The sequence below is a fragment of the Dermochelys coriacea genome, chromosome 10 (assembly GCF_009764565.3).
Source record: "Dermochelys coriacea isolate rDerCor1 chromosome 10, rDerCor1.pri.v4, whole genome shotgun sequence".
Taxonomy (NCBI): domain Eukaryota; kingdom Metazoa; phylum Chordata; order Testudines; family Dermochelyidae; genus Dermochelys; species Dermochelys coriacea.
Window position 1 is genome coordinate 39632422 of NC_050077.1, and position 24708 is coordinate 39657129.

General features: G+C 49.5%; 1 protein-coding gene across 7 annotated transcripts; it reads right to left on the bottom strand.

The window, feature by feature from the left end:
- Positions 1 to 62: 62 nt before the first annotated feature.
- On the bottom strand, positions 63 to 23459 carry CCDC33 (coiled-coil domain containing 33). 7 transcript variants are annotated; one of them, XM_043493731.1, is made up of 12 exons: positions 22980 to 23188; positions 22290 to 22411; positions 18725 to 18861; positions 16895 to 16928; positions 8589 to 8784; positions 8079 to 8167; positions 7100 to 7231; positions 5213 to 5285; positions 4614 to 4735; positions 2372 to 2458; positions 1287 to 1403; positions 63 to 275 (listed from the first exon to the last, which is right to left on the bottom strand). In XM_043493731.1, the coding sequence occupies exons 3-12, from the start codon at positions 18790 to 18792 to the stop codon at positions 213 to 215; spliced, it is 981 nt and encodes a 326-aa protein (XP_043349666.1). In that variant the 5' UTR covers positions 18793 to 18861; positions 22290 to 22411; positions 22980 to 23188; the 3' UTR covers positions 63 to 212. The 7 variants fall into 7 exon arrangements, with proteins under 7 accessions (XP_043349666.1, XP_043349664.1, XP_043349665.1 ...); XM_043493729.1 differs by lacking the exons at positions 22290 to 22411; positions 22980 to 23188 and adding an exon at positions 23337 to 23459; XM_043493730.1 differs by lacking the exon at positions 22290 to 22411 and having other exon boundaries at positions 5228 to 5285; positions 22980 to 23191.
- Between the last annotated feature and the right edge of the window lie 1249 nt (positions 23460 to 24708).

Here is a 24708-nt window from a genome sequence, read left to right on the forward strand (position 1 = left end):
GGAGCACTGACTGGCACAGGTATTTTCCATGGCCATCCAGTCGGCAGTAACAGCACTTGGGGGCTGAGTATCAAGCATTTAATAAAGAATTCCAGTAGCCCCTAGGAGAGGTCTGTTTTTGGTGGGGGGGTGGTAGGAAAAGGAGGGGAAGTCAGACAGATCATTCACACTCTTTCCCCAGCATTGCCAGTAAGTCCATCTTGCAGAAGGTGTTAGGGCAGAGAATCGAGCATTTGGTGCCTCTTGATATGTGTTGTGGGGTCTGGTGAAGTCTTCTGTGTGGGAGAAGAGAATGAACATCAGGGGATATTCCTGGAATCTTAATTCATCTGTCTCCCACTTCCTTTCAGCCCTTACATTCCTCTGTGCTGGCAGAGTCCTTTGTGTCCTGTGCCCCAATCTCGTGGTTCCCAGGGTGTGTTCTGTGGGCTAGCCCTGATGCTACCAGGTTCTGTGACTAGTGCTCTACCACTCTCTCTTCCCAAAGCTTTAACAAGGAGATTCTGCGCTAGACCCTGTATGCCATTCAGTAATATGCTTGCCCACCTGCCATGCTGAAAACACGGGTGACTCAGAAATTCACTGTGACCAGCTGTTCAGGCACCAATACACCAGACCAATGATCTGCCTCTGTGGTGCAGATGCATGGAGTCTACCCCACAGTCCTTCCCTCAGCAGAGGACTGGCTGGCTATGAGGATCCACTCTCTTTCCTGCTCTTCTTCCACCTGGTTATCCTCTTCCTCCCCTCTCCTCCTGGGAGTGTGTGGAGGGGGTGTGATACTGAGCTAGTGTAACCCACACACCTCCTGCGTGTGGTATTCTGTTCCAGCTAGTGGCACCAAGACTAGATGGATAGAGATAGATAAAATGAGTCTGCTCTACAGCCTTCACTAAGAGCCAGCTGGCTTTTGGCTCATGTGGAAGAGGCTCCGGAGGTTCCTGGTTCAATCCCGCCTGCCAACGACCAGGGTCTTTCGACACTATACTAGCACAAACCACAGAGACTTTCAGCCTGGATATTCTTGTGGGGAAGGGAGGGCCCTTGAACAGCTTCTGTGCCCTAGAAAGAGTGCTGAGCCCTTACACAATCCCCTATCCTGGCCATCAATCTTTGGCTAAGAAAAACTAGATGGACAATTTTAGAGACCAGTAACGCAGCTCTTACACCAGCCAGATGGACAGTGGCCATGGCAGGAGGGTGAGCAGCTGAGTATGAGAGAAGTCAGACTATAGCTGGGTGAGCCTAGCTTGTGGGTTGGCAGGCATAGCAGGCATGTTACTGACCAGTGAGAAATCATGCAGGATGGTGCTGGATGAGCGCCCAAAGCCATGCTCTTGCTCCAGGAGCCGAGTGCTGAGATCCTGCATCTCCTGCCCCCATTTCCTTGCAGACTCCTCCAGCTGCGAGGGAGAGAACAGATACTCAGAGCACTATGGTAGTGCTGCCCTGCTTGCCCTCTCACCCTGTGTTTGCTCTTGAAGGCACTCTGCTCATGGACACATGGGAAACTGACTAGTGCAGCTCAGACTGCTCACCTGTGGGCTTCCTATCCAAGCCACACATTCCCAGCTGGCTGCCTCCCATAACCTATACCCAGCCATACACAGGAAAGCACTGCTGGAATTAGGGGAAGCTTGGAGAATATGAAACATGGCACTTGGGCAACTGGGTCTTTGAGGCCACACCCAAGGTGTTCCTTTGAGGCCCATGTCCCCTCACTAGTGCTGATTTGGGGACCTGCTAGACTCATGCTGCAACCTCCTTCAGGGGCTTATTTGTGGGAAAGCCTGTGAAAATCCTCAATGCCAGGGAGGCTGGTGGGCAAAGGAGCTTTTGGACACATCTGCTTTAAGGCCTTGATGCTGATCTTCTGAGCTCTCCATGGGCTGGGCCTAGGCTATGTCAGAAATTGATGCCTCTCCTTCCACGTTGTTCTCTCGAGCGATGATGAGACTCAAGGAGAAGACTAGCATGAGACTGATCTTTTCAGCAGCCAGTGCTTGACTGTGGAACAAGTCCACAAGAGTTACAACTGACTGTCCACAAGAGCTACAACTGACCAGCAACTGATCACCTTCCAGGCCAATTGCAAATTCTTCACCAGCCAATAAACCATAACAAGTCCAACCCTCCTCTGGGAAAGGAGCAGAGATGAGACAATGCTTTGTCTGCATCTAGCCCCAAATCCACCTGAGATCATGTATATAGATACCTCGAAGGAAACACCAGATCCAGGAGGCACACCAAGGGGTGAGTCAGGTTGTCAGAGTTCATTCTCATTCATGCCACAGGACCATGCAATGGGTGGAGATTGGTGATGGGATGTGTGTACTGGGGGGATGACCATGAGAAAGGGCACGACAATTACCTGGCTTTCCAGGACACGAATGCGACTTTGTGCCTTCTCCACCTTGGCCAGCAAAGACAGTTTCTCTGAGTTGGTGGAGAACATGTCCTGCAAACAGGTAACACAGCCAGCAAGTGAGATTTAGAGACTCTAGCCCTCCATACCCTTCCCATAATGACACAGGCTGCCAGTGACCACTTTCGCCCCCCACCATTACATGGAATTCAGATAATGGGAGTGCTGATGTGGGGGGAGTGTTGGGGTTGGGGGGCAAAAAGCCAGTGAGAGAGGTGTTGAACAGACCTTGGATCTGTGGAGGCTGTAGTGAAGGCAGCTCTTTAAATACAGTATAATATTGCATTGCAGTAGTGGCTAGAGGCTCCAATCAGAGGTCAAGGCCCCATTGTGCCAGGTGCTGTACAAACTTGTCAGCAGAAACAGTCCCTGTCCCAAAGCGTTTACAACCTGATTATGACACTGCACCCCATATTCTTCAGAGTGATATTATGATAGGATTATGACATAATTATGATGCAGTTTATACAAGATAAGTTATGTGAGATGTCATTGGAAAAGTTTTGATTTGCTGAATATGATTATCCTATTTGTATGCATGTATCATTTTTGTATCTAAAGTTATTAATATTGTCTATGTATCTGTATTTCAAATGTAGTTACACCTGGTTAACGCCCAATACACAAGATACTTTCAGTCTAGATAGCTGTTTGGGTAGGGCCTATTCAGGGCAATGAGCCATTAAGGAGAACAATAGGCTTTAGGAGAAGCTTATCTCCCACCTGATGAGCCTTTCTGAGAACTCCACAGACAACCTGTGAGTGATGGCTGCTATGACTCTACAAGGACATGTGACCAGGCAACATGATGCTGGATGACATCTTGGGATGTCAGTATTTTTCCACAGATTGGTCTGGGAACCAAGCTTTGGAACAGAGGGTTCCCGCCATATGCAAAAGCTGTATAAGGCAGGGAGTGACATCATCAGGGTATGGTTCATCACTCCCCACACAAGAAGACTCCTGGAAACACCTAAGGAACAAAGACTGAACTGGAGGAAAGTGCTGGACCCATACTAAAGGGATTTCTAGCCTATGTACAAAGTCCTGAGAAGTTATAAAGCTAATGCAGCTTTTGCCTTAAGAATCTTTTGCCTGCCTGTACCATCTATTAGGGTGAGAATCTGTTATTCATAACAAATCTATTTAGTATATTAAGTTTAGTTTGCATTCTTTGTTTATTTGCTAGATAAACTGCTTTGATCTGTTTGCTATCCCTTATAATCACTTAAAATCTATCTTTCTGTAGGTAATAAACTTGTTTTATGTTTTAATCCAAAGCAGTGAGTTTTGACTGGAGTGCTTGGGGAAAATCTTTGCTTGGTTACCACAAGTGTGCATTGTTTTCTTCACATTGAGGGAGAGTTGGACGGGGTATTAAACCCATATTCTGGCCAGATTTGACCAGGGCAAAATGATACTGCTCTGGGGTCCCAGACTGGGAAGCTGATGGTTAGATATGTGCATGTAACTGCAGCTGGGTGTGTCCCTACCTACGTTTCCTCTAAGCTGTGCGGCCCTGCAGCATCCTACTAATTGCCACACAAGCGGTCAGGGCGGCCGCGGCGTCCCTCCCCCATCCCCAACACAGCCCAGCCCCAGATGTGCCAAAGCTGGGGAAGAGGCCCCCCCCCTTCCCTGCCCCCAATCCAGCCCCAGCCCAGACCTGCCATGGCCATGGGAGAAGCAGGTCCAGCCCCGGAGCTGCCACCGTGTGGAGAGGCGAACCTTCCCCGCAGCCTAGGTGCTGCTGCAGGGAGAGAGAGCTGGGGGGAGTCCTCTTTCCCTGCTGTAGCCCCAGGGCAGCCTGCACCCCAAAGCTCTCATCCCCCGACACACCCCAGAGCCCGCACCCCCAGCCAGAGCCTTCATATTGGCGCATATAAGAAAATTCATTCCACACATGTGTGGGAAAAATTAGATGGAACACTGGTGTATGAATGCTGGTGAAAGAGCAGGTTGGAGGGCTTTGCATCTTCTCACAGCAGTACAGTGAGAGGGAGCCCAGGCTGGTGAGTCGGGGGTTCAGTGGTACCCCAGTACCAGATGGCACCCCGGGGGGAACCCGTCACACTGATAAAGCAACCGAACTGCCAGCCACAATGAAGTGGCTCACATGAAGTGAATCACTCCCACTGGCTAACAGGGGACCCTCCCCATGGCATGGCCCCAAGGCAACCCATCTCACCGGCAAGGCTTGCTGCTGCAGGATGATGGGGGAAGAGCGGTAGCGGGCTCTGCCCAGCTCCTCCCACAGTCTCATGTTCTCGGCTAGCAGGGTGGAGTAGAACTCCTTGGAGAAGTTATCAACTAGGGGAGAAGAGCAGAGAAAACACTCAGACCTTTGCTCGACTCCATACCCTCCAGCACTTTCACTATCCACCCCCTTCCAGGGAGAGGCCAGGTCATTTCACCTCCCCTTTGCCCCTGCCAGCCTATCATACTGGAATCAGAACCTGGGGGCTTTAGGCTTCCCTGACTGGGGGCTCTGCTTTTCCCTTCCATAGGGCCAGACATCACGTGGAGTAGCAACTTACTCCACAAGTAGCCCCAATGGTTGGTGCTGCCCAACATGAGTAAGGGAGGGGGCAGGGTATGGCCCTGAATGATGAGCCTCTCTGCTGGGTCCCTATGAGCTTCTCCCACCTGCCTCTCATGTGGCCAGTTCAGCTGTAACTTGGGCCACTCCCTCCCCTCCTGCATCACTCAGGAGCTACCTGGCTCCCACATAAAATAGTGCCCAGCCCAGCCCCTGGCTCTCACACAAAAAGAGAGGGGGGCATTTACCCAACGGTTGCTCACAGGTCCTAGCAGCCTCTGTCACCTTCTCCTCCAGCATGCACTCCATCTTCTCAATCACCTTTGGAAGGCAGAAATTCAGTGGAGTGGGAAGCTCCCATCATGGCCCCTGAAGGCCCACATAACCCTTATAGCAGCAGGGTGCTGCAGAGAGCTGGGGCCTTGGCTAGACTAGATTTGGGGCATGTTGTTAGCACATGATCACTAACAGGGTCTAAACATGTAGTCTGCAGAGGGTACATTGCCCTTAAATCATGCTAAACAGGCCGAGGTGAAGCCCAGAGGTTGGCATGTTAAAGGCGGTGTGGTCTTAGCAACACTAGACTTTTAAAACATGTGAGTCACGCATGCTAACACCACAACCCTAGTCTGGACAAGGCCTAGCTCTGCAATGTTGTTGCTGGCCTTCCCTCATGCTCAGTTTGCTGCATTGCTCCCCAGTTGGAGGGGACTGTGAATGGGCCACAGACAATGAATCTCATGTCCTTTAAGGGTGTGTCCACACTGCACATGGGCAGGTCTACATTTAAAATGTGGCAGCGACACAGAGGAGACACTGCTATGCTGACGGGAAAGCGTCTCCTATCAGCATAGTTAATCCATTTCCCCAAGAGGCAGTAGTTATGTGGGTGGGAAAAACTCTCATGTTGACATAGTGTGCTCTCTATGCCAGGAGTTAGGTCGGTCTAACTGGATCACTCAGGGGTGTGGATTTTCACACCCCAGAGTGACATAGTTATACTAATGTATGTTTGTAGTGTAGACCTGGCCTCAGCTTTAAGCCAAAGCTCTACTTCTGTCCATACACAATTCAGTCTGACTCAGGTCACCAAGCACTCAGGAGTCACAGGACCCAGGTCCTAGGACCCTGCTGGGGTGTGGATCAGAGCCTGAATCCTGCTATGACTCGGGCCCAAACTGTCATTTTGCATGTGAATGCAGCTCAAGCTAGAGATCCTAGTCAGAGGGTCTGTGTAGTGCAGCATGGATGTGTTAGCATGGCTGTGAGACCAGCAGTTGTAAAGCCAGCTTTACAATGCAGTATGTATGCTCAAGCGTGAGCTTGAAACACCAAGTCTCCAAGCCTGGTCCCACAGATCTGGTCTTAGTGTGCAGTGCAGACAACCCTAAGAGATGAGGACCTACAGGGATTGGGCAAAGGGACTGTCAGTCTAGGCAGGAATGCAGTTCTGGAGCAAATCTGCGGTCTGGGGATATGGGGGATCGCTGCTACTCAGATCCCAGGATTCCCAAGGCTGTCCAGACTGTAGGCTTTGAAAAGCTGAGTGGCTGATCTGCAGAGCTAGCTTTAATTACTGTCACCACGCTCCATACCAGAGACTCAGTGAATGCATTTGCATCCCAAAGTTCTGGGCTGGGTGACCCACAGGACTTCAAGATCCCATTTTCTGGTGCATGAGAGAGTTCATGGTGCTAAGCAGATGCCCTGCAGTTGCAGCTCCTATTTCCATGCCAGGTTCCAACACAAGAGCCTGAAAAGCCAAGCACTTAATGCAAAATGTTGGCTTATTATGGTGCAGTTGGTTGTAGCGATGCATCCAATACCTTCTGTGTAACACAACGTGCACCTATCCCCTGCCACCGGGAAATGGGTGACAAAGAGGGAGCAGATAGAGGCAGGAAGATCCCGCCATGCTAGTGAGACTATGGGGCCCCGATACTGTGAGCCTGGGTTATGCTAACAAACATGACCTGATGGGTTTGCTTTGCTGTGGCTTGTTGCAAGGTCTCCCTGTAGGGAGTGCACTATGAGCACAGGGCATGTTGCCCCAGCATGGAAGAGGGGAAAAGCACTGTGGGACACCCAGCTGGGTGCCCTCCCCTCACCCTCCCATGCAGCTGTGCTCTGCTCACCCTCTCCTGCTGCCGCACAGTGTCTTCCAGGGCTTTCGTCTTGGTGATTTTCTCCTGGTACTTCCTTAGCACCATCTGCTGCTGCTGATGGGCTCGTTGCAGCATCACCAGTTCCTTCTCCTGGTCATTCTTCTGGTGGGCAAGAAGGGAGGGAAACCATCAGCTCCCTCGGGGAGGGAATCAGAATGCATAGGGGATTCTTTACGGAGGTGGATGAACACAGGCAGACCTGTGGTTCTCTCTGGCTCCTAAGCAGTCGCTGATCAGGTTGCGGAACCATGGCAGGTGTGACCCGAATTGAGCTGCCAAAGCTACTGGAGTTCACCTGTTACTCCATGTTACTCCACTCTCCTCCCTTGATCAATCAGAGTGGCTGCAGGGCTAGGAGAGGAGGGTAATCAGTGGAGAACTCAAACTACAGCCCCAGTCTCCAGGAGTTTAATGAGACTGTCCAGGGGTCTCGGAATATTTGCTTCTCCAGATGGCTCCCACAGCTCCAAGCTGCTTGCCCCCAGTGAGGGCCTCCCGGGCACCAGGCTGCCCTCTCTGTGTCTGTAATCTCCACCTGTAACCAGGAACGTGCTGTGCTAGCGTGCAGCTCTAAAGAGTGGTGGCCTCCTTTCTCCTCTGGAGGGGAAGACTCCCAGCATGGGATAGCAGGAGAAAGGCAGAGGGTGTTGGATGTGCAGCACAGCTGACTTTCACCCTTAGCCTGGCCTCTTGCTCCGCAGGCTGGGGCTGGGGATCAACCTCTGATGTCCCACGTGCTGAGCCCTGTCTTCTCTGTCAAACTCCCTTCTTGCATGCAGCCTTCTTCAGAGCTCCCCTCACTAGGGACAGCCCAGATCCTTGTGCTTGTGCCCTGGGCATCATATCTGTTTGAATTAGACTGTGAGGCCCTAAGGACTGGAGCTGTGTACGCTCATGGGTCCCTGTATGGAATAATGACCAAGCAGGCCAAAGCCATTGGCACAGTTACCCGGATCAGCTCATTCTGCAGCTGTTGCACCCGGTCCTTCATCCAGCTCATCTCCACTGTCCCAGCAGCCAGCTTGCGCTTGAAGGCCACTGCAAAAGACCACACAGCCTGGTCAGTGGCACGGGGGCATGTCTGAGGGATACAAGCAGCTCCCAAGACTCCCAGGGAATAGGGGGCACAGCTATGGGGCAGGTCTATTCACCAAGGCCAAAAGCGCCCAATCAGATTGTTAGATCCACAAATTCCAATACAAATTAAACTGGATGGTGAGGACTGAGGAGCATCTGCCAAGAGGGAGAGTCCCAGAGGAGAGGGCAGGGACAAGGATAACAGGGACTGGGGGACACTGACACTGTGCCTGCCTCTAGCCAAGGCTATTAACCTTTCACTTTCCCACTCCCTGTAATACCACAGTCAGAGACACTCCTCACTCTTCTTCATGGCGGCCTCCTCCTTCCTTCGCTCCCTACTGGGCCATGCAGAGGTAGGGGTGGGAGGTGTGTACTTTACCTATCCTGTCGACTATCTCCGCCTTGGTCATGACATCCACGTCCATGTCGTTCAGCAATGTGCGGCCCACTTCCTTGTGCATGTTCAGATTGCGGCGCAGGGTGCTGTTCTCTGCCTCCAGGCTAGCAACATGCCTGCGCAGAGACAGGATATCATCTGCCATCTTCTTCATGGCCGTACAGTAATTATCCAGCTCCTGTTGGCCACAGGAAAGCACCTGTTAAAGCTTGCACAACCTCAACTTAGAGACATATGCTTAGCCAGGTCCCTTCTTCTTCCTTCTGCCCACCCACCTCAATGACCAAAGATCCTGGCCAAAGGCTCCTGCCATGGGGGACCAGACTGAGCAAGAGCCTGGGTGGGGATGGGTGAACTGCAAAAGACATGTATGAGCTGTGGAAAGTTGCCCACCCAATATTTATAGGACACAATCGCCATAGTTTTCAGGTGTTCAGGCATGCACCATAATGTACTGAACTTATATAGCACTCTCCATCCATAGATCTCAAAGCACTTTAGGAGTGTGGGTAAATATTACTGACCTCATGTTACAGATGGGGAAGAAGGGACAGGAAATGACTCACAAAAGGTCACTACATTAGTGGCAGAGTTAAGACTACAGCCCAGATCTCTTGAGTCTTAGTCATCTGCCTTAAAAACTAGACCACACTGTCCCCTGCTTATCTGAGATTCTTGTAAATCTTAAGCCACTGTCACAGTAGGTTTACATCACCTCCTGCCTCTATTGGGGCTGGAAAGACCATGGAAACATTGTCTTGTGCTATCTCAGCAGTCAGGTTTCTGATCACAGGTGGAATGGGAAAGTTTGGGGTGAAACTTCTGATCCATTCTTGTTTGGTTTCAGCAGCTCAGCAGGGTCAATTTTTCTTCCCTTGTTTTAAGCATTGTGTCCATCTAGTGCTGGAGGTGGAGGTGGGTGAGTGGGGCTAGACTGACAACTCCAGGGACCTGAATCCTATTTCTTTGCCCAACAAGTTTCAGAGTAGCAGCCGTGTTAGTCTGTATTCGCAAAAAGAAAAGGAGTACTTGTGGCACCTTAGAGACTAACAAATTTATTAGAGCATAAGCTTTCAAACTTCCCCAGCACCACATGTGTGCCTCCATGATGACCTTGAGGGACGACCTCTAGGGCTGAGAGGGGAGATCATGCCTCATGACCTAGGCTGTCCCTGGTCTCTCTGCAGAGGCTGCCAACCAGAATGCCAGCTAGCATCAGCTATAACAACAGGCTTGTGATGTAGCACCTATCCACTAGGCCAGAGATGGGCAAACTATGGCCCGCGGGCCACATCCGGCCCGTGGGACCATCCTGCCTAGCCCCTGAGCTCCTGGCCTGGAAGGCTAGCCCCTGGACCCTCTCCTGCTATACCCCCTCCTCTGCAGCCACACTGCTGCGCGGACAGCACTCTGAGCAGAATGGTAAGGGCTCTGGGGCCAGGGGGTTGGATAAGGGGCAGGAGGTCCTGGAGGGCAGTCAGGGAGCAGGGGGCGGTTGGATAGGGGGTGGGGTCCTGGGGGGGATGGTTAGGGGTGGGAGGTCCCGGGAGGGGGTGGTCAGAGGATGGGGAACAGGAGGCAGTTAGATAGGGCAGAGGTCCTGGCAGGGGCAGTCATGGGAGGGGGAGCAGTGGGGGATAGATAGGGGGTGGAGTCCCGGGGGGCGGTTAAGGGTGGAGGTCCTGGGAGGGGGTGGTCAGGGGACAAGGAGCGGGGGGGGGGTTGGATGGGGGGGTTTCTGAGGGGGGCGGGAAGTGGGAGGGGGCAGATAGAGGGCAGGGGCCAGGCTGTTTGGGGAGGCACAGCCCTTCCTACCTGGCCCTCCATACAGTTTTGCACCCCAATGTGGCCCTCGGACCAGAATGTTTGCCCACCCCTGCACTAGGCCCTGGACTGAGGGCATCAAACCCATTTCACCCAGGGCCACCAGACAGCCAACTGCAGTTGAGAGAGTGACTCCGAGGCAACAGGCTCCGTATCTCATTAGCAGAGCCCAGAGTCAAGCAGTTTTCTTCCCATCACTACTTCATAAGATCTTCTCATTTCACACCATCCCTCAAGGACTGGCCCCCATCTGCCCTCATTCATATACTACTCCCTTCCCATCTCAGGTGGCTGTCACCTTCCCCTATCTGCTTCCTCCTCCTTTCCCATCCCAGATAACTACTACCTTCCCCCAAGTGTATCCTCCCTTCCCATCCTGGATGTCCACCACATGCCCCTATCCATATCCTCCTCCCTTCCCATCCCTACATTGGCAGGTCACACCATCATGGTGCGTTCTGCACCCAAAACAAGCATCACTGCTCTGTCTGTTAACTGACCAGGACTAACCAAGGAGCAGTTGACATAGGAGCTGCATTCCAAGATTTACCCACTACCCATCTTCACCCCTTTCAGAAGGGCCCCTGTGCTTCCCCAATATTGCCTCTGGCAGACATTTCTGGCACTCCAGGGCTCAGCTCATCTGTCCCACATTAATCACTGAGTGATGGAACCAACCCTGGAAACATGTCAATTTCTTTGTTTCTTGAATTCTGGTGTTTCATACGGGCAAGAACAGCCTTTGGCCTGTTGTGTTTCTCAAAGAAGAGTCCCACTGAGTGAAGAGCTCTATCTCTCCCCCTGCAAGGCCCCCAGCCTGCTGTGCATGGAAGCGCTCAGAAGACAAACAGGGAGATGATAACATTGCCATGGTTTGGAGTTTGCGCCCAGGGGCAAGGGCACACTCCAGAGCCCTATCTCAGGAATGGATGAAACAAAAACAACAGCCAGCTGCATTAGCCAAGAGCAGCGTGTGCTCTGGCCAAGGTTAAAGCTGGGGAGAGTACAGGCTCAGGGAGTGCAGGCAAAGTTCCACTTCCACAGCACACACAGCTGCAGGCTGCAGTGGGGCAGAGAGGTTGATAGCTGCCTGGCATTCCAGATCTAACAGTGCTACCAAATATACAGAACATAGCTGCTGGGCCTCCCAGAGATCCAGCTGGGCCTAGGTACAGCACACTTCTGGTCTGTCAAGGCTCCCTGCTACGTACAGGTAGACCATACCTGCTTAGCTGCCACACTTTGTTGACATGGTCTGAGTCTTGGTCACCTTTCTGCTGATGAATGTGTCAGCTGCATTCAGGGAGATCACACCTGCCATCCTGTGTCCATACATGCCCAGGGACAATGTACCTGATTTGCTGATGAACATGCCAGCTGCGTAGCAGGTCTCTTATCCATCCCATTGGGAGCCAACACTCACTCCCATTCACAAAATATGAACCCAGACTTCAAGGAGCATTGGGTGACTGCCTTTCTGGCTGATGAATGGTTTGACCTTGTGACCTAAGCAAGAGGCGCCTCAGACTCCAGGCTAAATCTGCTGCAGTATAAGTCAAGCAGCAGCACACTGCTCCCGAGACACCTACATTTAATCTCAGCTCAGTGCAGCTTTTCAGGCACATCTCTTGGCTCTTCTGCCACCCTTCAGGAATAACAAGGAAATAAAACAAATTCAGATCCTTTCAAACATCTGCCTCAGAGACAACACTATTCTGAACAAAACTCCAATAGAACAGGAGCTAACAATGCAGTGATATGTACTCTGCACACTGGATGGCTTCTGACACTGCACATAGCAGTGGCTAGTAAAAGGCAGTATCTACTAAGGGTTCCCACAGCTCTTTTCTACTTTAAGAAAAAGGAAAGACTGTGGCCACTCTGATGCTGCAGTGCTAAGAATGGCTGGCAAATGCTGATTTGTCCCTCAATCCCTTTGTCTCTCCATATCCTCTGGAGCTCTCATGATGGTTGAGGGGCGGCTGCTTGACCATGAGCCACCAGAAATGGGAAAAGCCTTGGAGTAAGTTAAAATGAGTGGACAATGAAGTTTGAGCTATGGCCAGTATATCCCACTGTCATGCACTTCCTTGTTCCACAGCACATGAGCTTCCTATTCTTAACATCAACTCTGGCCGATATCAGCTACCTACTGGCAGTGCTAAAGGGCATGCAGCAAAATCCTTCTCTCCTAATGGGAGAGGTAAGATCTCGCCCAGTGTAAACCAAGAGTAACTCCATTAAGAATCAGGCCTGAGTGGTGTCCATCTTCAGAGAGAGAAACAGAGCACATGTGGCTTGAGAAGCAGCTTCCTGAATCTCAATCCTCTCTCTTATCCCCTGGCAAAGTGACAGAAACACTGGTGGAGTGGTAAATAATCACAGGTGTTCATAGATTCTAAGGCCATAAGGGACCACTGTGATGATCTAGTCTGTCCTCCTGCATAAGACAGACCACAGAACTGTTGCAAAGTAATCCCTTCTGAACTAGAGCATGTCTTTAAAGAACTCATTCAATCTTAATAAGTTGTTCTGGTGGTTAATTATCCTCAGGGTTAAAAATTTACACCTGATTTCCAGTCTGAATTTGTCTTAGCTTCAACTTCCAGCCAGGGATCAATCAGTTATATAGACTAATCTGCATCACTTGGTAAGGGCTGCTCATTTGAACACCATATGTTTTAACACAGCCAAATACAAAGTCATACTTCTAGAAGCAAAGACTGAAGGTCACATTTAGAAGATAGTTGACTGTATCCTGGAAAGTGGTGACTGAAAAGCATTTGGGGGCATGGTAGATAGCCAACTGAACATGAGCTCTCAGTGAAATGCTGTGGCTAAGACGGAAAATATGCTTCTTGGCTGTATATGCAGGGACCTATCAAGTAGGAGTATGAAGCTGGAATTACCTCTGTGTATTGCTTTAGTGAGCCCATTATTGGAGACTGTGTCCAGTTCTGGTGTCCACACTTTAAAAAGGATGTTGAAAAATTGGAAAGGGCTCAGAAGAGAGCTACAAGAAAGATTCAAAGTCTGGAAACCCTGCTATAGAATAAAGAAAAGGAGTAGTTGTGGCACCTTAGAGACTAACAAATTTATTTGAGCATAAGCTTTCGTGACCTACAGCTCACTTCATCGGATGCTGTAGCTCACGAAAGCTTATGCTCAAATAAATTTCTTAGTCTCTAAGGTGCCACAAGTAGTCCTTTTCTTTTTGCGAATACAGATTAACACGGCTGCTACTCTGAAACCTGCTATAGAATGAGAGCCTCAAGAAGCTCAATCCTGGGTATCTGGCTGGTGAATCTTGCCCATATGCTCATGGTTTAGCTGATTGCCATATCTGGGGTCGGGAAGGAATTTTCCTCCAGGGCAGATTGGAGAGGCCCTGGAGGTTTTTTGCCTTCCTCTGTAGCATGGGGCATGGTTGACTGGAGGGAGGCTTCTCTGCTCCTTGAAGTCTATGAACCATGATTTAGGGACTTCAATAGCTCAGACATGGGTGAGGTTTTTCATAGGAGTGGGTGGGTGAGATTCTGTGGCCTGCGCTGTGCAGGAGGTCGGACTAGATGATCAGAATGGTCCCTTCTGACCTTAGTATCTATGAATCTATGAATCTACTTAGTTTATCCAAGAGAAGGTTAACAAATGACTTGAGCACAGTCTACCTCCATGCTGAAGAGATTTCTGATAGCAGACAGCTTTTAACTTGGCAGGAAAAGACATAATGAGATCCAATGGTTGGAAGCTAAAGAGAGACAAATTCAGACTAGGGTGCACATTTTTAACAGTGAGGGTGATTAACCATGTGGGCCATTCTCCATCGCTTGTAGTCCTTAAAGCTAGACTGAATCTCTTTCTAAAATAGATGCTATAGCTCCAATTGAAGTCATGGGTTTGATGCAGAAATTACTGCGTGAGGTTATGTGGCCTGTGTTATGCAGGAAGTCAGAGTCAATTATCCTAATGACTTTAAAATCTATGACAGGTTTCAGAGTAGCAGCTGTGTTAGTCTGTATTCGCAAAAAGAAAAGGAGTACCCGTGGCACCTTAGAGACTAACAAATTTATTAGAGCATAAGCTGTAGCTCACGAAAGCTTATGCTCTAATAAATTTGTTAGTCTCTAAGGTGCCACGGGTACTCCTTTTCTTTTTTTAAAATCTATGAAGCTATAACCTTGGCAGGCCATTGTATTTGCTCCAGTTAAATAGTTTGTGGTACTGATGGAATCAGATGAGGAGACAATATGTTGTGCCAGACATACAAGCCTTTACAGGAGAAAGCAGTCACGTCTGATTTGAAAGGGGGTCAGACCCTCCAACAACTGCCACAACTGTATTGCTGAGGGCCTTGAGCAGAGACAGCCATGACAGAGCTGTCTGTGTGCCAGTACTGATGACCTCGGCAGCTCTCAGCCTTGGTGCTGGCCTTCGGGAGAGTTGTGCGTGGCTTGGAGCCTTGAGGAGACCTGTTTGTTTTTAAACAGGGGAGACTATCAGCTGGAAATTGCACGAGTCCCATTTCTCCACTTCAGTGGGGCGCCAGCCTTGCCGGTGTGCATCATGCACTGCAGCTGATTAGCACCTAGTCAGATGGATTAGCCATTCTGGGACCCATGTACCAAAGGAGCCCCAGTATTGCAACCCCCACCCTGCCTCACATGCTGTCCTCCCAGTGTATTCCTTATGGGAAAGCCCTATAGACTTTCATAGGGATGAAATCTATGGGGTCCTTACAAACATGATTCCCAAACCCTACAGAATTTAACAGAAAGTGAGAGCCTTTTTACAGGGTTTCTAAACCATCTCCTCTAGGCAGCACAGATTTCCCTATTGCACCCAGTAGGATAATTACACAATCAACAAGAGAGGACCTTCTGGCAGGGGCAGGGAGTACTTCATACCATTCTGAACCCAAGAGAGGTGGCCCAAGAGCAGCTCTGATGAATCCCCTCCTTGGCTGGGAAACTGGGTCAGGTCAGCCTGTTGTTAAGGTCAACAATTTTGGTGGGGCCTGTAATTTCCCTTGGTCCTACATGAGCGCCCCATGCTGTGCTGCTATGAAAGGAGCCCGTCAGAGTCCTGAAGTGCTGGAGTCTGCTGCTGGCATGTGGCCATGTGCACTGTGCTGTCTGGGATGCTAGGACAGCTGCCCCATGTGAAACCTTCACCCAGAAGAGCTCTGCGCTTACATCAACAAGCATTCACAGAACGGGTTTGCTCTGCTTTCTCCCCTCATTTTTGCTGACTGGCAATGTGGTTCACTGGAGTGCATGACACTAGAAGCCAGGAACCCCTAATCTCTGACCTGACTCTGGATAGGTTGCTCTATATAACACAGACTTTGCTTGCTGATGGTCCATGGGAAATCCCAGCCTGGAGTTTGGTGCCACCTGGGACTATAGTGTTGCTCATTGCAAGGAAATACAGAAACACATCCCAGATACCTTTCTCTTTCTGACTATTCCCTCTGCATGTTTGTATCTCACTCTCACACTCCAGCTGCCCCAATTTTTTCCCAGAAATTTCTTTTGTGGGAAATTTCAATTCTTTTTTTTGTACCACTACAAACTGATTTTTTTTCTTTTGAAATTGTGGAACAATTGAAACAAAATTAAATCCCTGCTCAAATCAAATCCCTTCATGATCAATTCTGCATGATGCTCCAACACTTCCTATTCTTTCCCGCAGAGGGCAGCATTTAATTGCAAATACTAAGATGGTCATCCAGCAGGGATGTCTCATTATTTGCTCTTGCTTCTCCTGCTCTCTGTAGGTTCCTGGTATCTAGATGGGAGGCCCTGTGCATGTCACACACAGAGTTAGCTGCAGGTCTGATCCAAACCCTGTTAAAATAAAGGGAAAGCTCCTCACTGACTTCAGTGGGCTCCGGATCAAGCCTTAATGGAAAATCCAGGTCCTCATTGCACCTACACAATGAGGCTGCCAAGCTATTTATCTGTATGTTATCAACGGAATGGATCTTGTTCCCATGGCTATCCTGGGAAGTTACAACAAGCCACACACTTCATTTAGCCCTTCCTCCAACAGACAGGCTGCAGAGCCAGAGCACAGAATGGTGCACGACAGCTGGATGAATCTTTGGCGATTTGATTTGCAGCTCACTCGAGAACAACATGAAACAGTTAACAACCATTGATTAACAACAGGCCTCCACCTCACCCATGCTGCTTACTTCCCACCCACCTGGCACTGCCCAAGCCCAGCAATGTCCACAGAATGTTACTCACATTGTCCACTGAGCCCCATGTTGTCCTGACTCACTCATTTCCCTCCCTGCCTCACATCCCACCCCTTTCCTGTCTGGCCAATGTAGGCTGTACCTTGCCAGACCTGGAGTGCCCAGTTACCCACATTTCTAGCCAGCTTTGTCCGTTGCCCTCCTTGGTTCCTTACCATCATGTCTCCTCTAGGAGTGAAAATGAGCAGCCACATTTACTCACCTGATCCAGATGGAACCTGGTGACATCCTGGGTTCTGCAGAACAGAAAGCAAAGGGTCATGGATGGGAGCCAGGCAAGCCCATCAGAGCAAGAAATAACTTGTGAAGTCCCTTCCCTTTGTCCCTCCCTGCCTGAGGGAGGAAGCAGGTAGGTCTCAAGATGGTTTGGTTTGATGGTGCCCAAAATAACATCTCAAGCTCTCTGGGAGCCAGTGCAGATCTTGGAGCAGATTTAGTGTAGCCCACTGCACTAATCCAGGGCCTGATCCAATGCCTATCAGAATCAATGAGGGTCTTTCTGTTGACTTCAAAGGACCTTGGGTCAGGTCCCAGTTTGGAACTTACAAGGCCTGGATGACTATAGAGATGTTCATAGGTTCTTTCCAAAGGTAGATGGAAAAACAAACAAACTCTTGGCCACCACAGCTAACTGAGCATTCAGGAGCAGCCCCAAGTCACTAGGCAATACAAGGAGAAACAGGTGTACTCCCTGTCAAGGCATGCCATTTCTTCTGGTGGCTTGCCCCAGCCTCCAGGCATCAGCTCTGTGCTGTCAAGGTGGGGTCTCAACCAGCTCGCACCAGCCCAAGGTGCTGGGGAAGCTTGTGCCAACTATACTGGGCGAGATGGAAACCCAATACTGGAGGAGGGCTTCCAAAAGTCAGGCAGACTGGAAGCTGGCCATTAGGGCAGGCAGGATGAGGGTGCTGTGAGAAGGTGCAGGTGTGTGTGCGGGGGGGGGGGGGGAATTGGGCCTTTTGCCTTGCAGAGGATGTTGGGTCCTTAAATACCACCTGTCTTTTGTCTCCCCATATCCTCTAGTTCTTTCCCCTACCATGGACTAACCTGACCAGCTCACCTCCTTCTGTACTAGGCCCCACTGCTGAATGGCATGCGGGGTCCCACTGCAATACATTATGGACAGACCCCTGTGGTGTGAAGTGATTCCTAATGCACTGTGCTGTCCCACCAGGCCAGCAGCTGGCCAGGCTTGCCCCAGGAAGACCCAGCTCAGAAGTGGGCAGCCTATGCCCAATGAGGCAGAGGAGCACAGGAGGAGGAGGGGAGAGGGCTGAGCAGAAGGTGGTGAGAGGTGGTTTGACTTTACCTGGCTGGGCCTGTGAGTCAGCTGGGAGGCAGGAAGTGCCCCAGAAAACCAATCAAAGTCCAGTGAGCTGGGATGTGTGTGCCCCATGCTAATGCTGCGTTCTTGCACCATTGGGGCCAGAGTACAATCTTACTTGTGGGCCTAGTGAAGTGAGTCTACTAGTGACTTCCAGTGAGCCCTTGGGATGCGTCTGCATTAAGAAACCACTACTCAGCCTGGCCCAATTCAACATGATTCAGTGGTGAGACATATCAGGATGGAAAGACATTGGCCCAACTGTGTGGGGCACAGGACTGCAGGATGGGTGCAGGGAGGGATCACAGGGAAGGTTGCCCACCACTCCCCACACTGTCACTGGCTCCAGTCAGGACCATCATTCTCTTACTAGCAGGGGCAAAATATTCACAAAAAGAAAGTGGTGGGGGTTAGGAGGGAACTTCTGATATGAGCAGGTTATTCCCTAGCTTCCCAAGGGGGTGGTCTCACACCTGCCTCTGAAGCCACCACTCTTGGCTGAGCCACTGAGACAGGATACTGGGCTAGATGGACCTTGAGGTTGGGTCAGTCAGCCAATCCCTATGTTCTGAAAATGACACTAGCAATGGACTACCAGTGGGAGGCAGGAGGAACGAGCTGGTGCAGGAGGACCGGGGAGGTGCCTAAGGACACATCTACCAGAGACAAAGAGATTTCCAGCGCAAGCTGGAACACTGCTCCCCATACCTTCTGAGCAGGTCTGTATCATCCACGTCACTGTCTGCTGGGCCGCCTGCCTTTTCATATAGGAGCATCTGCTTATCTGGCAGACTCTCAGCTACAGCATCAGGGGGTGAGAGGGAGACATCATTATCTTGGTTAAGCTGCAAGAGGGAGTTTAGAAGGTCACCATGGATGGAGGAAAGCTTACAGAAAGTGGGGTCGGTGCCATGCAGAACACCTCGGGTGAGGGAATTGGGGACAGATCCTCAGCTGATGTAAATTGACATAGTTCTGCTGACTTCTGTGGAGTGATGCTGATTTACAGATCTGGTCCCTAACATGGAAACCAGGCTGATACCATAACAGAAGCTCTCCTATATCCTTCTTCTCCTTCTCTGTTTACTTAGGGCACTTGTCTGAAGAGATGCTCTGTGTTTCCTAAGAGTTCATCTGGTCTGCCTATTTACTTGGCCCTGTTTGGTCTTTCCGATGCTTCATCTTTCAGAGGAGATGAACAGCACAGCCCAGGACCACTTGGGGTCTGTCAAGGCTGAATCCCAACTGTCACTCCAAGTGCAGAAGTGGGGCCCGCAATGATTTTAAAAATGAATACTGGCCACTCCAGGCTTATATTAAACTCTCAAGGTTACAGCTTTTCTCTGACCTTGGCTTGATAAATGCTGCCATCACCCAAATGTAACAAAACCCCCTTTGAACTCAGGAAGGAGCACTTGGGAATTCCTCCCTGTGGGGTGACCTCAAGCCCTTTCACCCACATCCCAGGAAGAGCTGAAAAAGGAAACAAAGGAAATTAGCTGTGGCTACCAGCTAATCAAACAACATGCACAAACCTCTTAGGATACCAAAAATCTAATCCTATTCTTAAAAAAGATAAATTTTATTAAAAACAAAAAGAAAGAAAATACATCTGGAACCTAGGCTTTTGCTAGATTTTAAAAGAGCAATTCCAAAAATCAAGCACCTAAAATAGCTTTCTTGGGGGTTCAGCTTAATGTTACACACAAACAAAAGCATCTGGGGTTAGCACAGAGGAATCCACAAGCCAATAAGAAATATAAGAAATAACCCTAATTGCATCTAGTTAACATTCTGATCTACTTACACACTGGAGTTCAGATAAGTAGTTCTAGGCATGATCTGAGGACTTATAATCATACCTGGCTTAGTTGCTTATAGCACGGCTGCTCTGACCCTCCAGCCCAGAGAGAACAGACAAAGGGAAAGTTTCTTTCCCAACTTTAAAAAGGTCTACCTTCCCATTGGCTCTTTTGGTCAGGTGGCTGGCTGGGTGTCCATCAAAGGGAGCTATGCCCCCACTTTATTTATTATAGGGTCATTGAAGATCACACAAGGCACTTTTGGCGTTGGTATAAGTTGTTAACTCTGGCACAATTCCAGAGGGATCAGTTACATTCTCTCTCAGGCCTCCAGATGTTTCAGCCTAATCACTAATTCTCAGGCAGCCTTGAAATTTCAGTGCAAATTTGCCAAGATGGTTGGCACTGGACTGGGCTCAGGAAAGCCGGGTCTTATGTGTGACCTTGGGTATGTCATGTCTGCTCTCTGTGTCTAGGGGCCAGGGCCGTCCCTAGCCTCCCCGCTAATTTCCTTGCCATCCAACTGGTGTGCCCACCTGGCTGCTGCTCACCTCCTCACCCCGATTCACCCTACCCAAGGATGACCACCCTACCCACTGTGGGTCCAGCTATAGAACAGGGCTCCTAAATCCCTGCTGCACTGTGAGGGACTCAGCTACTAGAGTGACAGGGCCGCCTAAGAACTGAAATAAACTGTTTCACCCACTTATTAAAGTAGAGGGTATGTTTGGTGAACACACATGATGCTGTATGATTGAAATATGACATATGAAATATGAAATATATATGATTAATATTGCCATTATTATTGAAACAAATCTTGTACAAAGTATGTCATGTAAGATATCAATGGAAAAGTTACAGTCTATCAAATATGATTATCCTGTTTATATGCATGTATCATCTTTGTACTGAAGTTATAAATATTGATTATGTACCAGTATTTCATGTGTTTGCTTCTGGGGTAACACCCACAAGGTAGTTTACATCCAGTCTAGCCAGCACATTGCACATGGACCATTCAAGTAGATGGCCCATTAAAGGACAAAATGAGCCATAGAAGAAGCTTGTCCCTGCCGAGTGAGTTGTAGATGCTTTAGCCAAAATATGGGTAATGGCCAATGTTCCCTCTAATTTTTGAGGGCAAAATTTTTGAGGCCGTGTGGGCAAAAAATTTCTTCTGTGCAAATTTTTGTGTGCACGGTGTTTCGCCATGTGCACGGAGTTTAGGATCTGTGTGTGCATGCACATGTGCACAGCTCAGAGGGAACAGTGGTAATGGCTGCTCTTATGAGTCATCAAAGAATGCAAGGGCATGTGACCCTGGACTTCATCTTGTGCTTGTACTTTTCCACAAACTAAGACTGAGAGCAGTCCCTCTACCTGGGAGAAGATATAAAGGACTTTGGAAGCATTTCCATTTTGCCTCTTTCCTGCTCTGATCTCTGGACTATAGACTTACACTTAAAGGAGTATTTCAGTCAATGAACTGAGGACTTTACAAGCCAACAGTTTATTCATCACTGCTTCAAACCTGATATAAGAACTCTGCAAGGATTATATGTATTTGATTTCCTTAACCATTTTAACTCTCTTCTCTTTCTTTTCTCTTATAAATAAACCTTTATATATTAGATACTAAAGGATTGGCAACAGCATGATTATTAGGTAAGATCTGAGCAATATATTTACCTGGCTGTGTGGCTGATCTCTTGGGATTAGAAGGACTCTTTGTCTCATGAAATTGGTTTTCAATAAGCACTCATCCTTAGATGTTTTTAAGGCCTGGCTTGACAAAGCCCTGGCTGGCGTGATTTAGTTGGGGTTGGTCCTGCTTTGAGCAGGGGGTTGGACTAGATTACCTCCTTAGGTCTCTTCCAACTCTAATCTTCTATGATTCATCATAAAGTCTAGTGTTTGGGTGGTGAAATGAGTGCTGGAATGCCTAAGGAGACTGCATTTCTAACTTCTAGTTAACTAGTGTGGTAAGACAGAAGTTTACTTTTGTTTCAGGCTTGGTATATCTAATAATAGAATAATCACTAATATGGGGTGAGTCTGCCCTATTTCTCAGCTGTTTGTCCTGAATCTCATATCCTCAGCTGTGACCCACTGAGGCATGGTGACAACACAGTCTTTTGCATCTGTTCACTTCATCAAAATGGAACTGTGCACAGTTTGCATTGTATACCTCATGTAAATGAGTGATTTACATCTGATTTGTTGGTGCCTAATTATCAGGGACAAATCCTACTTCAGTGAACACCACACATTGCTGAACTAATCAAACAGAGGTGACACAGTGCAAACAAAGTTTTCTCCTGGCAATCTCTAAAACATTGATTTTCTTAATTCAAGTGTTAGAAATCTAGTGCAACCCCAAATATTGCTAATTCAGTTATCTCACATTCTCTGTAACCCAAAGCAGGGTCATGTTTCCCAACTGCTAGTCATTAACTCTGAAAATATACCTGCTTTGCTGGAACCTCCACTATCCACAATGATTTGTTCCCCGCCACGACACTCTGGTGCCCACAACCATAAAAGCATATTGGTTATATCTGATGCTGCATCTGATCATGTTGCATCACCTCTGGTGGAAAGATACCTTGACACATGAGCTTTCAAAATGTAACGCTCACAAAAGCCATGCTCAGCGCTGCAGCATGGGCAGCAGTCTACCCGTGGCTGCAGAGTCCTGGCCAGGAGCTACAGAAGCCCTGACACTAGCTCTCGCTAGTCAGCCTGAGAGCTAGAGAGCAGAGAGGATCCCAGGGTCTGTCTGTGTCCAGCAGGCTCAGCAAACAATCCTCTTGCTCTTCATTACAATTAAGCCCTGTCTCCTCTCAGCTGTGAGGGGCCCTACAATGGCAGGAGCTAACTGCCCCCTTTGCTAGCAGCGAGGCTAAGGACTGAATGGGTCATGGGGATGGGGGTCTCCTGTTCTGAAATGGTCTCTCCAGATTTGGACTGCCATGTGATTGCATGGCGCAGAAGGGGTTAGTGTGCATCGCCTGGGCTGCGTCTGTGCAGTTGCTAATGAGAAGAAGCACTCCCAGAGCTGTCAGTCCGGCACCCTTTGCCAGCGCTTAATTTAATGTGAGAGACAAAGAGAGATGGTTCATGGTCCCCTACCCCCGTTTGCAGCCCTGGATACTCACGGTTGAGGAGAATGGCCTGTAATACCAAGCCATCCACCACCTGTACCTGGCCCCTATCCTACTAGCTCATTCCAAGCCGTCTCCCATGGGCTGCTGCTGCCGCTGCTCCTGAGAGACTCTGGGCTCCAGAGATAACTGGTGTCACCCTTCACCGGCAGGCCAGCCATCCGTGATAACCAGTTTGTTGCCAGGTGTCTGTCACTTCAAACGGCAACACCCACAGAACTATTCAAACTCCAGAGCTGAAAGGCAAATCAGCGATCCCATTCTCTGCTGTCCTGACCACAGGGGTCTTGGACACACTCCTTACCAAGGCTGCAAGCTGCCTAGGAAAAGGCAGTAGGACACCAAACTTACAGAGGAGTTGGTAGCCTGCAGCATGAGGGAAGCCAGGCGTCTTTGAGGAACTTTTTGCAAGCAAGACGGGTTTACGCAGGCACCACCGGCTTCCTTTGTGCATTCACAGCTCACAGTGTGCTGCTGTTGCTACAACAAGAAGGTTCCTCTTAGCAACCGCACAGGAAAGGCTTCCTTTGAAGTCCAGCTTCAGTGCACAAAGTGTGCACCCCACAGGTTTTCTCACTGCCACAGCAGATGTGTGGAAGGGAAAGAGAAGGGTGAGCAGCTCTGATGGAGAGCCAAGGGCCTAAGGTCAAGTATGCAAATCCAGGTTTCGACACCTACCTGATTAGCAGAGGTGCTGAGCCCCCAGGTTTCTATTGACTTCAGAACCAGAAAATCAGGCCTCTTCTAGTTCTATATCTATGGGTGGATTGAAGCACTGAAAAAGTTAGCCTAGATGAAAAACCTTGGGCAACACAAACCTGTTGTTCTGTGTCTCCATCAAAGCAGTTTGTTACATGGGTACTGCCAAGTTAAAAAAACAACCCTGGGCATCACTCAATTGAAGTCAGTGATGGAATAAATTGATGCAGTTATGCTGATTTACACCTGCTGGGCACCTAGATTTTTTAATCTTTATTATCCCGTAAGTCATTACAAATCTCATGGACTTTTCACCACTAATTCTATTAGTTTATCCTTTACATTCTCTGATTGGGACAATGAAAATAAAATGGTCAGTTTCATTTATGTAGTAAGTCAGTTTCTAGTCCAATGGTTCTCAACCTATTTACCACTGTGGGCTATATATGCATCTATGGGCCTCATCCACACAATATATATATATACAACCTGTATGCAGTGGTGAGCTGGAGCCTGTTTGCACAGGTTCACATGAACCAGTTGTTAAATTTTGAAGTAGTTTTAGAAACTATTGTTAACCCGCTTCCCTGCAGAGGGCGCTGAGGCTTTGATGGGCTCCGGCTGAGAAGTGATGCAATTCCTCCTCCAGCCACTGGGGGCGCTGTGCTGTGAGAGCCATGTGGGCTGCTGCCTGACCCTGAGCACGAGCCCTGTTGCTACTGCTGCTGCTTCCCCAACCCCTGGCCCTGGGGCTCCTGCTGCTGCCTGGTGGGTCCCCGGCTGCTCTGCTGGGCCTGGTCTGCGTCCTGCTGCTCTCCCCATGAGCATCCATCACCCTGCCCGCAGCCAGCCCCTGCCTCCAGCCACCCCCTGCCCTGCCTCCAGCCAGCCCCTGCCTCCAGCGACCCCCACACCTCCTGCCCACAGCCAGCCCCTGCCTCCAGCCAACCCCTGCACCCCCTGCCCGCAGCCAGCCCCTGCCGCACCCCCTGCCCTGCTCGCAGCCAGCCCTGCACCTCCTGCC